Genomic DNA, 11,175 nt, shown 5'->3' on the forward strand with positions numbered 1-11,175 from the left:
GATGTTCATGGTGGGGTTTCTTCCTGCTCAGTCTTGAGTGTCCTGAGAAGTATCTTCATCCCTCCTCTTCCCCACTGCCTTCTCCCTGGTTCCCAACACCAGTGGCAGAGCTGCCCAGCCCAGGCACACGAAGATCTGGTGTTTGCTGGGCAGTGCCTGCCCGGGGTGGAAGCCCTTGGCCATGCGGGGTGTCCCATCCCTGAGCTCAGGCAGGTCGGGCACGAGGCTGTTGCCCATGGGACTCTTGTGGTCACAGGGACACACAGCTCAGGGCACGGCAAACCCAGAGACATCCTGAGATCCTGCAGTGTTGGGTCAGTGCAAAGCCCATGGCCTTCTGCTAGCAAGGACAAAAATTCCTATTTACTGGGCCACAGGCAGTCACCATAGCAGTGGCGGGTGTTTCTGCAAGATGTAGCATTCAAGGGGAGTTTGCGTTAGGTGGTCTTCTGGGTGTCCAGGAGAAGTAGTGCTGCACCCCAGCAGCACTAAATCAGGAGGGACCCTTTCACCAGCCAGGCTGCAGGTGAACTGTAGAGTGTGACTGGGGCTTAACGCAAGTGGGCAACTGTTTTAGATGCTCCATGATGAAACGACAAACACCAGCAAGCTTGAACTTCAGTGAGCTTTTAAGGGCGGGTCGTTTGGAGAGAGGACTTAGCCATGAGGAATTTGGAGATAAAGTCAAAAGTCCCTAGAGATGGTGAGTGGTGAGATCACACGCACAACTTCCACTCAATGTGTGCTGACATCTCAGAGAGCAGCCACGCTCCTCTTTTTAGAGACACTGCTGGGGCTGGCAAATTGGCTTGCTACACCGTCTGTCTGGGACATCGGCTTGCAAAGCAGTCAGAGGGGCTCTGGGCCTGATTCCACACTACTACTGGTGCAAGTTCAGCCCGAGACTGTCACTTTGCCGTGGTGAAAGCCTCATGGAAGAGAAGAGCAGAGCCAAACACGTGTTGTATACTCAACTTGTTTTTTGGCTTCTTTCTGACAATCCTCCTTGTCCAAGAGACCTGCTTATTCCTCTAAGGCCCCTTGCTGGGGCCGTGCAAGCATTGCCTGGCCTTGATCTGTGCAGATCCGTGCAGGTTTGAGATGAGAGGGTTTCTTTGTTCCCGTCAAAAGCTCTCAACTCCTGCAAAGGAATGGGTCTTTTCTGAAATTATTCACATGCCCAAGCATTTTTTTATGGTAAAGAGAACTAGTAATGAATGCAAATATCTTAGATTTCCCCTTTGAGCTACAGGAATTTCTCTATTCTCTGTATTTTCTGATGTCACTCAGATGCTACGGTGGTGGGGGCAAAGAAACACCTTGAGAGATAGCCCCCACGAGGCAGACAGAAGGGCTCTTTCCAGGACATTACACTTCAGCGTGTCACCTTTGCTACTCTTGGAATTACTGTCTGATTTTGATCATCTGTGTCTGTCTGTGACAGCTTTTCCCTCTGCTTACTGGCTTTCCGGCTGCCAGCTATCCCAGCCGTGCATAAGCATGAAGTCAACAGGGTTTTCTCTGCTGAACATCTCAATACCTTTGTACTAGACAGGAAAAAATATAGACTCTCTCCAGCCTGCCCATCATATGCCCTCTCCCGTGTCCATTGCTTTCATAGCGGGAGCTGTGTTTGTGGGCGCGGCTTGTCTTCCTCCTATACTTCTGCCAGGAGGGTAGAGATGTTATTGCAGGCATCGCAACACGCTTTAGCATCCTGCAACAGTGGGTGGCAGCTTTAAGGGAAGGAAGATGTTTGAAAACTAAGGAAGGGCATCGCATGGGAGATAATGGAAGATAAATGTCACTTTCTGACACATAGTAAATCCTTTGGAAAATTGCTTTTTCAAAAGGTTTGAGGAAAAACAGGGTCAAATTTGGCCAATAGGTTCAGCCTTCCCCTCTCCTGCAAGAATTGGAAGAGATGGTATTTTGAACTCAACAAAGTATTTAACTTCAGTGTTTTAAAAAAGAGGTAGCTTAGTTTAGAGATGCTAGAACAGTTCTTCTCCACATTTCTAACCAGAACTTTCAATTCAAAATGCTGTTAGTTTGTTTTAAACTCATCTGTGATCAAAAATGTAAATTGTGTTAGAGAGTATAATAAGCCAAAAGGGAAACAAAGCTTTTGGTTGCAGGCTGAAATGAAATTTATGATGATCTATATGAAAATAATTGCTTTTTCTTTTTTTTTTTTTTAAGTTATTCATTTTGTTGCTATGATTATTGCCATGGTCTTTCAATTAAAAAAAAAAAAATCTTTTCACTTTTTAATTCGGATGCTGAAGCAAGTTTGCCTTTATTCTGGCTTTGGATGAGAATATTATAGCTCAGTGCAGGTGATGTGGGCTACTCTGATTGCATCGCTTCTGGGTCTGCTCCTAAAATCCTTGTCCCAGGAGAGCATTTGCCACAGGTCTCCCTTCTGTCTTTCCCCTCCTGCTGCTACTGTTGAACCCCTAGAAAGGAAGCCCAGGTGCACAAGCTCTGTGTGAGTCACATCTTGCTCTGCCCTTGTCCCCAGGAGAAATGAAGTAGGAACCAAGGTCCTGACGTGCACCATGAGGTCAGTTTAGACACAGCTCTGATGGCAGCTTCTCTGTAGACAGCCTGTGTGGAGGAGGTACTGGAGGAAAGTAAAGGGTTGGGGAGCAGAGGAAAGTAGCCAAGCTCCTAGAAAGGTACAGAAGACTTCCCGTCCTCTTTCACACTGTCCACTTCAGCCTATTACAGATCCACTAGACCCCCTTGCATTTTCCATCACCTTTCACCAACAAGGAAATGGTAAATAGTCTGAGGGTGGAGTTTTACTGCAAACATGCTGTGCAATATTTATGAAGGCCACTGTGAATAATTAATGGTTTATCGCAACTTTAGCCACAAACTCTTTTGTAAGATCGGCACGAGACACAGCAACACTTTGCCAAGGAGCGTTGCTGATGTAGTTCTGGTCTGTGAGGATCCTCAAAAGGGCATGGCTAGTCGATCTACCTCTGAGAAAAGGGCAGGAAACCCATCCAGGAGTGGGACAAGGGCTTTGGGTCTTTAACTCAAGTGTTCCTCTGTGGTTTGTAAAGCAGATGCTATTGCAGTTCTGTTGTGTAGGCTATGTGCACCAAGTTGGCCATTCTCAACCCATTTTCTCCCAGGTGGGAGGTCACATCCCAGCAGCAACCATCATGGTCAGCAGTAATTCGTACTGGTGGTAGTGGCCATCAATAAGGGGTTAAAGAGGAGTTGCCATCAGAGCTTGAGGTGGGACCCTAAAAATAGAGGAACACTACATACTGAAGTGCATCTTTTGCATCTACATACTCTTCCTGCATCTTTTATCCCAATAACAGCTGTTAGAGAATATTCCCAGGAAAAGTATAAAAACATTTTCCAAACCATCATGTCAAAACCAGTCAAGTTTAAACACAAGAAGTGTCCGGCTCTGACAATAGATTTTTCTACAGAGCTGTATGTCTGATTTTCATGTTCAGCCCTTTCTCCAAGCGGTAGCTGCATTTTGAACAAAAGCAAAGTGGAAACCTTGCTGCTGTTCTTCAAAACGATTAGCCAGAGGGGGACAGGGATAGAGAGGGCTCTGTGTGTGTGAAAGAGGGAGCCGTGATGTGTGTCAGGTGGTTTTATAAACATGGATTAATGGTCTCCAAAGCTCAATAAGGTGACTGCATGATGTACCTGCTCATTCAGAGGAGCTGAGGAGAGCTTCAAATATTTGTGTCATCATTCTTAAAGAGAGGGGGAAAAAATAATCTTCATTTAAATGCATATAGTAGCTTTTCACTTGGGACTGAGTGGAAAGTTTTTCTATTAAAATGCAAATGAAAGAATAAACTGTAACTCCAAATTTCTCCCTGAAAATGGATGTCTCTTCTCTGCATTGTGGTTACAGGGTGATCTGTGCCTTCAGAGTGCAAGTATTTTATCTTGATTTTGGGAAGAAGGGAGAGCAGGAGGGTAAGAAAAAGAAGTTTGAGATTTGGGGCCCCTAAAGTAATTGTGCCCCTTTTTTGATATATTAACACAGCACCATGTTATGTTTGGAAAAGAGGCTCGGAAAATCAGCAGAAAAAGGAGAAAGATGTTCATCTGGACAGTGCTCCTTTTGTGGCTGTAGTATTTCAGAACTCAGCAGAAGCCCTGCTGTGCAGTATCGATGCAGGACACATGCAGTACTAGACTGTCTCAACATCCAAGTCCGATAAGAAAAAGAGAAAGATTTGGGGTCACGCGGTGGGCGTGTGGGGGAGGCAAGACACGAGCTCAGGTGTATCCTCCTTCCCAGGGAAAAAGCCCGTGAGCACAGGGAGAGTTTTTAGATATCTCTCTGGAGCTATACAGCAGGTTCTGTTCCCTTGTCAGATCAATAGGGTTTAGAGTAATCTTTTAAAGACCTGGATGTTTTCGTCACTTGTGAGCTCCACAGTTTGGAGGTGGAGAGTCCCCATTAAGATCCAATCAGCCAGTTCAAGTTTATCTTGCAGAGGTGGTGTTGCATGGTGAGGCAAAAAGACACCTGAGCTGTGTCAAACAGGCAGTGGAGATGGAAGATTGTGGCTCCAGATGCTCCAGGTGTGGAATTGACTTTGCAAGCACAGGGTACAAGGTACAAGGGCAGGCCTGATTTTGCATGGGTGAGGAGAACTGACTGGGGTTAGGTCTGAACTCATCCCACCAAACTTGGCATTCAAGTAGGGTGCCTATGATAGGACTGGTGTCATCCTAGGCTCCTCTATTGGCTGGAAGATATGGTCATCTTCTGAAGTCCAGCTAACACATGATTAACCTCTGGGGGTGTCTAGCTCTCTCCATCACTAAAATGAGAGAGGGAAGGTACCCATGTTCCTCTGCTGTGTTTTCAACACGACCCTTTGCCTTCACAGACTCTGACACTCTCTGATCTCAAGCCGAAGCGGGGACCAGTGTCAGGTGGCACCCAGGTGACAATTACGGGCAACAATCTCAATGCGGGCAGCAATGTCATCGTGACCTTTGGGCGACAACCCTGCCTTTTCTACAGGTACAGATGAGTTCTTCCTACTGTCCATGCCCAAATCTGAAAGATGTGAGCAATTATAGTCAAGACACTCCTCCTGCAGCTCAGACACCCTGTCCCTTGAGTGCCTCTTTCGCCTGTGGCCGTGTCTGTTCAGCAATGGGACTTTTTCATTCTGCACCATGCACAACCTTACTGTGCATGTTTTGGGTTGGGAGAATAGGATTTATTTTATTGTTTTGATTGGTATTTGATGTGCTTTTTTCTATGGCCTCTTGTCAAATTTCACTACAATTCTCCACGGTCCTATGCTATGCTACTTGCTCTGGGAGTCTGTCGTTTATGAGATTCATTTTCATGTCCCTGCTTTAGCAGAGGCGACAAAGAAAATCTGACAATATTGGTTCTAAGTATTAAAACACCTCCCTTTTATCCCAGAATAGTTCTGTAGTGCTAAGAAATAGATGATTTGCAACATTTCGGCTCTGGGTTGGCTCTTGTTCAACTGCAGTTCAGAGAGGCTTAATGTCAGTGTTACCTGCTGAATGTTCCCTGATCCCTGTGAGAATGAGCCTGAATCCTGTTCCCAGGGGCTCCCGCAGCTCAAAACTACCCAGTGCAACACATTTTGCTGCCAGTATCAGTGGAGGCTGAAGATGAAGTTGGCACATTCCTCCCAGCCTGTCCTTGGCAGAAGAAGGGCCCATTCATAGGAGACCTGGGACCACTGTCTTGGGGCAATGCCCTTCCTTCTCCTGGCTGTGGGGAACCCGTTTAACCACCTGTCATGACTGTGGTGTGATCCAGCATTTATAATTCAGGAGGGTGAAGTCACAGCTTGTGATTTAAAAGGCCAAGTGGGAACCGCAGCTGCTTGGAGATGCTTACTGGAGACTGGGGAGTTTTAGGAGGGATTGAGCGTGGTCTTTCAGGGTGTTGCAGTCAGTGAAGGTGAGTGCCATGCTGCACAAGGGAAGGATGCACCCTGATTTATCCTTTCTAGGGGTATAAGAAGGGGCTGAGGGTGTTTGGAGCCTGGCTTTTTGGCTTTTTATGGAAGGTAAGGGCCACTGCAAAATTCAGACCTGGAGCTGGTTTTGAGCTCTGCCCAAAAGGAAAAGTTTGTGCAGAATACTCTGAGTATAATCATAAAATGCTTGCCACTACATTAGCACCTCCCATGCAAAGGTCCCAGGCACACTGCAAACTGCACTTAAGCAAGGCTTACAGTCCTAATGCAAAGTAAACTTTATTATCCCAGACTGGAAAGCTGAGGTGCAAACACCCCTTTTTATGAGCTGCTGCTGCTGCACATGTCTGCAGGCAGGAAGGAAACATCCATTAAGTAAGTATTTAATCACACAGAAATACTTCTGGAGAGAGGTCTGTTTTGGACTTCCCTTGGGGTTCAGTTTTCACTCTGAGACCTGAGAAATGATGGCTTTTGTGGTTTTATTTAAACTGGTGGAAAGGCAATGTCACTTCCTCAGATAAATGTGTCACACTATTCACAGCATATTCCTCTAGCAGCGAGTTTCACCACTTCACAGTGTGTAGGTTAAGGTCACAGTACATAGGAGTAAGTAGCTGGGCTCTTTTTGGCACCATTTGGTTTGCTACTGCTAGCGCCTGGTTTATATTTACTTGCTTCTGCTTACAGGAGATCCACCAAGCACATCGTCTGTAACACCACTGCCTCAGATGAAGGCTTTGAGAAGGTCAAAGTGTCCGTGAGAGTGGACAAAGCCAAGATACATCAGGAGTTGCAGTATGAATATGTAGAGGATCCAACCATCCTGAGGATTGAGCCTGAGTGGAGCATCTTCAGGTAAGCATCCCATGGACAACCCCTACCACCTTCCATTGTTTTCTAATGCAGCACTGGTGTGTTCATGTTGATTCTTGACACAGAAAAGTGCTTTCCAAGCATTGTGTTCACTAAGAAATAGATTTGTGCAGAGCTACTTCCCAGAGCCCAAGACCATGAGGTCTGGCGGACTTGCCTCCTGGGAAGACTAAAAGGCCAGAAATGCATTGTGCATTCATTGTAACACCTTGGATGCTCAATGTGTGTCTGGGCTCATGTATACCCCGGGACAAAATTTCCATAGAGTCTAGTGAGAGATGGGCAGGAGCAGGGTCCTTTCTCCAAATAAACTTTGCATAGTCCAAACCTAAATGATCCTGCCACCCTGCCTTCACTAGCAAAGCTTCCTGGCTTAATGCAGCAAAATCCAGCTGCCAATGCTCACCAGAAGCTTGCCTTCAAGCTTTAATTACAAAGGCTGGTACAGCAGGTCTCCAACCTAGTGTTGAAGCTTTCTCCCTCTTTACTGGAGTTTGGGGTTTATCTCCAGTCTGAGTAATATTACAGACCACTGGGACTTGTTAAACTATGCAGTTGTATCTCTAAAAGCTGCAATTCCTAGTGCTTCTGGTCGTGACTGTGTTTTGGCCCCGTTGGGCTGGGTCCACAACTTTGCATGGCAGCAGGGCCAGTCACTGATCTCTTAAACCCAGGCATAAATGTCATAACTGTGCTTAGAGAAGTGAATCTCCCTTGGGTTTGAAAGCAGCAATTCCCACCTTTCCCACAGCCTTCACATACTTGCTGGTTTAGGATTAAGCATTGCTTGTTTGGACATCATGCCTGAAAGCTCCCGAGATGAAACACAAAAGGAGCTCTGGTCTCCGCCCTATCAAAGGGCCTTCCTCCTCGTTAGCCATCCCTTTTTCTCTTCACCCCGTTGATGCTGCTTTGGTGAATTCAGAGGGTTCACATGAAGGTGTCTGAGACGAGCATTTGCTCTGGTTGTGGAAAGCATCAAAGCGATATACCCAAATGCTCTCAGAAGCCTGCAGAAATGGCCTCAGGAAGAGAGAAATTGGTCATTAAATGCACTGGTATTTCCTTGAAAAGATACAAAATAAGAAATCTTAGTCTCCCCTCATTCATCCATGGCAGCTCTCTGCTCCTCTATCAAACAGGACTGATTGGAGTATCTGCGGATTAGGAGCAGGGCTTGTAAATCCCCCCAGTTCAGCTCCCATCCAGAAGATGTTTTCACAAATCAATTAGTGCCTTTAATTACCATGAGGGAATTTACCGATTTAGCTGGATTGAATCTTTGCACATTGGGCTTGAAGCTTTAGTGTCTGGATTTTCCATTTGGGGGTTTTATTTTCAGTCAGAGTTCAGGTTATCAGTGAAATGAGAAATCGCTTTACTCTCTTCCTTATTAAAGTGAGTTCAGTGCCAGTTAAAAGGTGCAAGATTGACAGCCCAGGAGAGTGAATTCCCCTGTTATCTCGAGGAAGGTTGCAGCACAGGGACGTTCCTCTGCTTGGCCTCAGGTTTGGCTGGGAGGTGAGATGAGAAGTTCTCCAGAGCCCATTTGCTCCTTGGTTTCTCTGCTGAAGCTGCCAGCAAGAGATGAAGCAGCAGCCAAGGAGATGCTTCAGGTATATCGGCAAAGCTTTGCCCAGCCCAGAGGTGCAGAGATTCTGCACCCCATTGCTTGCTGCTTTGGATCATAGAATCATAGAATCATAGAAGCATTAAAGTTGGAAAAGACCTCTAAGACCATCAAGTCCAACCCTTAACCCAACACCGCCATGCCCACTAAACCATGTCCCTAAGCCGCACATCTACACGTCTTTTAAATACCTCCAGGGATGGTGACTCCACCACTTCCCTGGGCAGCCTGTTCCAAGGCCTGACCACTCTTTCAGTAATGAAATTTTTCCTAATGTCCAGTCTAAACCTCCCTTGGCGCAACTTGAGGCCATTTCCTCTCATCCTAAATAAGTTAGTCAAGACACCTGGATCTGGAGATAGACTGAGGAGGCTGTTCCGCAGTGTATTTGTTATGCGGTATGATTCATTACAGCAAAATTACTGTGCTTCTCTGATTCATCACTCCTGGCTGTGGGGCTAAGCTGTTTTGAGGGATAGATGATTGCTACTAAACGAGCTTTGCAAAATTAGTGAATGAATGTATGAAGCCTAGCTTAAAACCTCAAGTGCCATTTTCCAAGACAATAAAGAAAAGATTACTGTTCATTTACTCCCATAGCTAAAAAAAAGAAAAAAAAGAGCCACACTGGGCTGGCAGGTAACTATAATTGTATGAGGATCCATTAATACTTTTGACGTGGGTTTGATTTGAGTTACATCCAGCAATTATCTCAGTCTGCAGACAGAAAATTATGCTCAGATCTTTTGGGACAATAAGGAGTTAAATTAAGAAAGCTCGTAGTCTTGGCACCTCTGTTATTTTGGTGGGCAGCAACATCTCTCTGGGCTCTGTTCTGACCTAGGCAAGAAGCGGCCGTGACCGGGTGTTCACCTGCAGACACAAAGGACAATGGCTGGTGGTTTTCATGCAAAGGCAAGCAACAGTTGTATTTGCTTGATTTGCAAGCCAGAGAGGGTTTTGGGGTGATTTCGTGTCTTCAGCAAACACAACTGCTTTGGCTTTTTTTTTTCAGAGAAAAGGTCCCTCTCTGATCCGGTGCTGTGGCTGTGCTTAATAACTGTGGTCTGAGCCTGCAAGCTCGGTTTCCAAACCAAACACAGAATTTTTAACATGTGGGTTTAAAACTGTGTGCACAGACTTGGTTGATTAAATAAAAGGATTTATGTATATATACACACAATCATATATCTGTATATTTGCGCACACATTTGATACATCTGGAACATGTGAAAATCTCAGCTGAGTAAAGATACAGAATCCCTTCTAGTTTGAATCAGCAGAGATTAGTAATAATAATAATAATAATAATAATAAAGGCCCACAGCCAAAAGTCCAAAAGAACCAAAACAGTGGAGAAAGAACAACTTGGTTTATACACTTCTCTTCTGGTTTCTGGCAAGCAAGCTCTCCCTGGGGTGATGTCAGGAATACTTAATGTGAAGTTGAATTTTGGGGAGAGGGTATTTTTTCTGCAAGGCAGGAAGGGGAACTCTCCTCCCTGCGTAAGAGGGGTAAGTGAATGTGTGACTTCAGAAGAGATCCCCTGTGCGTACAAAAGAACTCAACCATCCAAGCAGATCTTACAGAAATGGCAAAATGTGTTTTTGCCCCTTAAAATTTTCCATTAGAAATTGCCCATCACAGCTGATGGCTGCAGAGAGCAAGAACATGAGATACTCTGCGAAACTCCAGGTCAGACGTTGTCCTAACCATGGATCAGTCTGTACAGGCACTACTTGTGTGAAAGACCGTCAGGAACCTCTCAGAGAAGTGTCACAGGACCACCTGCCAAAAGGTATGGTTGTGACAACGATCATTGGCAGAGTTCATGGCTCGTGACTTCAAATTTATGGGCTTCTTAGTCATGTAGGCTATGTTTAAACTAGTAAGTACTTAATCCAGGTCTATTCTTTGGTCCTGAAGCCAGCGAGCATGCATAGCCCTCAACCATACCACCAATGATCTTTCCTCCTTCAAAGGCGATTTAACTTCATCTATCCTGCTATTTGGGAGTGCTCTCTGGCCCTTGCTACCCCTTGAAGCAGGACCAGACATTGCCTGAGCTACTATGGCCACCAGCCAGTGTTTGAGTCCTGGCCGTTTGGTTTACCAGTGTGGGTGTAACTAGAGGGGCTGAAGCACAGTCCCAGCCAGCTGTGGCCAGCTCACTGAAACCTGACAGCTATACTGCTGAGCAGAGACGTATATGGTGGATGAAAAGCTGGGCATGAGCCAGCAATGTGCGCTCGCAGCCCAGAAGGCCAACCCTATCCTGGGCTGCATCACCAGCAGCGTGGCCAGCAGGTCGAGGGAAGGGATTCTGCCCCTCTGCTCTGCTCTGGTGAGACCCCCCCTGCAGTGCTGCGTCCAGCTCTGGGGTCCTCAGCACAAGGAAGACATGGACCTGTTGGAGTGGGTCCAGAGGAGGCCATGAAAATGATCAGGGAGGTGGAACACCTCTGCTACGAAGAAAGGCTGAGAGAGTTGGGGTTGTTCAGCCTGGAGAAGAGAAGGCTTCGGGGAGACCTTATTGCGGCCTTTCAGTACTTAAAGGGGCTTATAAGAAAGATGGGGACAAACTTTTTAGCAGGGCCTGTTGCGACAGGACAAGGGGGAATGGTTTGAAACTAAAAGAGGGGAGATTTAGACTAGATGTAAGGAAGAAATTTTTTACGCTGAGGGTGGTGAAAC

General features: G+C 46.1%; 1 protein-coding gene across 1 annotated transcript in view; it reads left to right on the top strand.

Annotated features, from left to right (window-relative positions):
* LOC104080144 (plexin-A4) overlaps positions 1–11,175 on the top strand; it is a gene marked incomplete at its 5' end in the record, with an annotated part of 112,108 nt that overhangs the window by 43,025 nt on the left and 57,908 nt on the right. Inside the window, 2 exons of the mRNA XM_009582433.1 lie at positions 4,893–5,029; positions 6,666–6,833. Coding sequence (XP_009580728.1) covers positions 4,893–5,029; positions 6,666–6,833 — 305 coding nt within the window. The remainder of the gene's footprint in view (positions 1–4,892; positions 5,030–6,665; positions 6,834–11,175) is intronic.

Source organism: Fulmarus glacialis, unplaced genomic scaffold, assembly GCF_000690835.1.
Source record: "Fulmarus glacialis isolate BGI_N327 unplaced genomic scaffold, ASM69083v1 scaffold9087, whole genome shotgun sequence".
Classification (NCBI taxonomy): Eukaryota; Metazoa; Chordata; class Aves; order Procellariiformes; family Procellariidae; genus Fulmarus; species Fulmarus glacialis.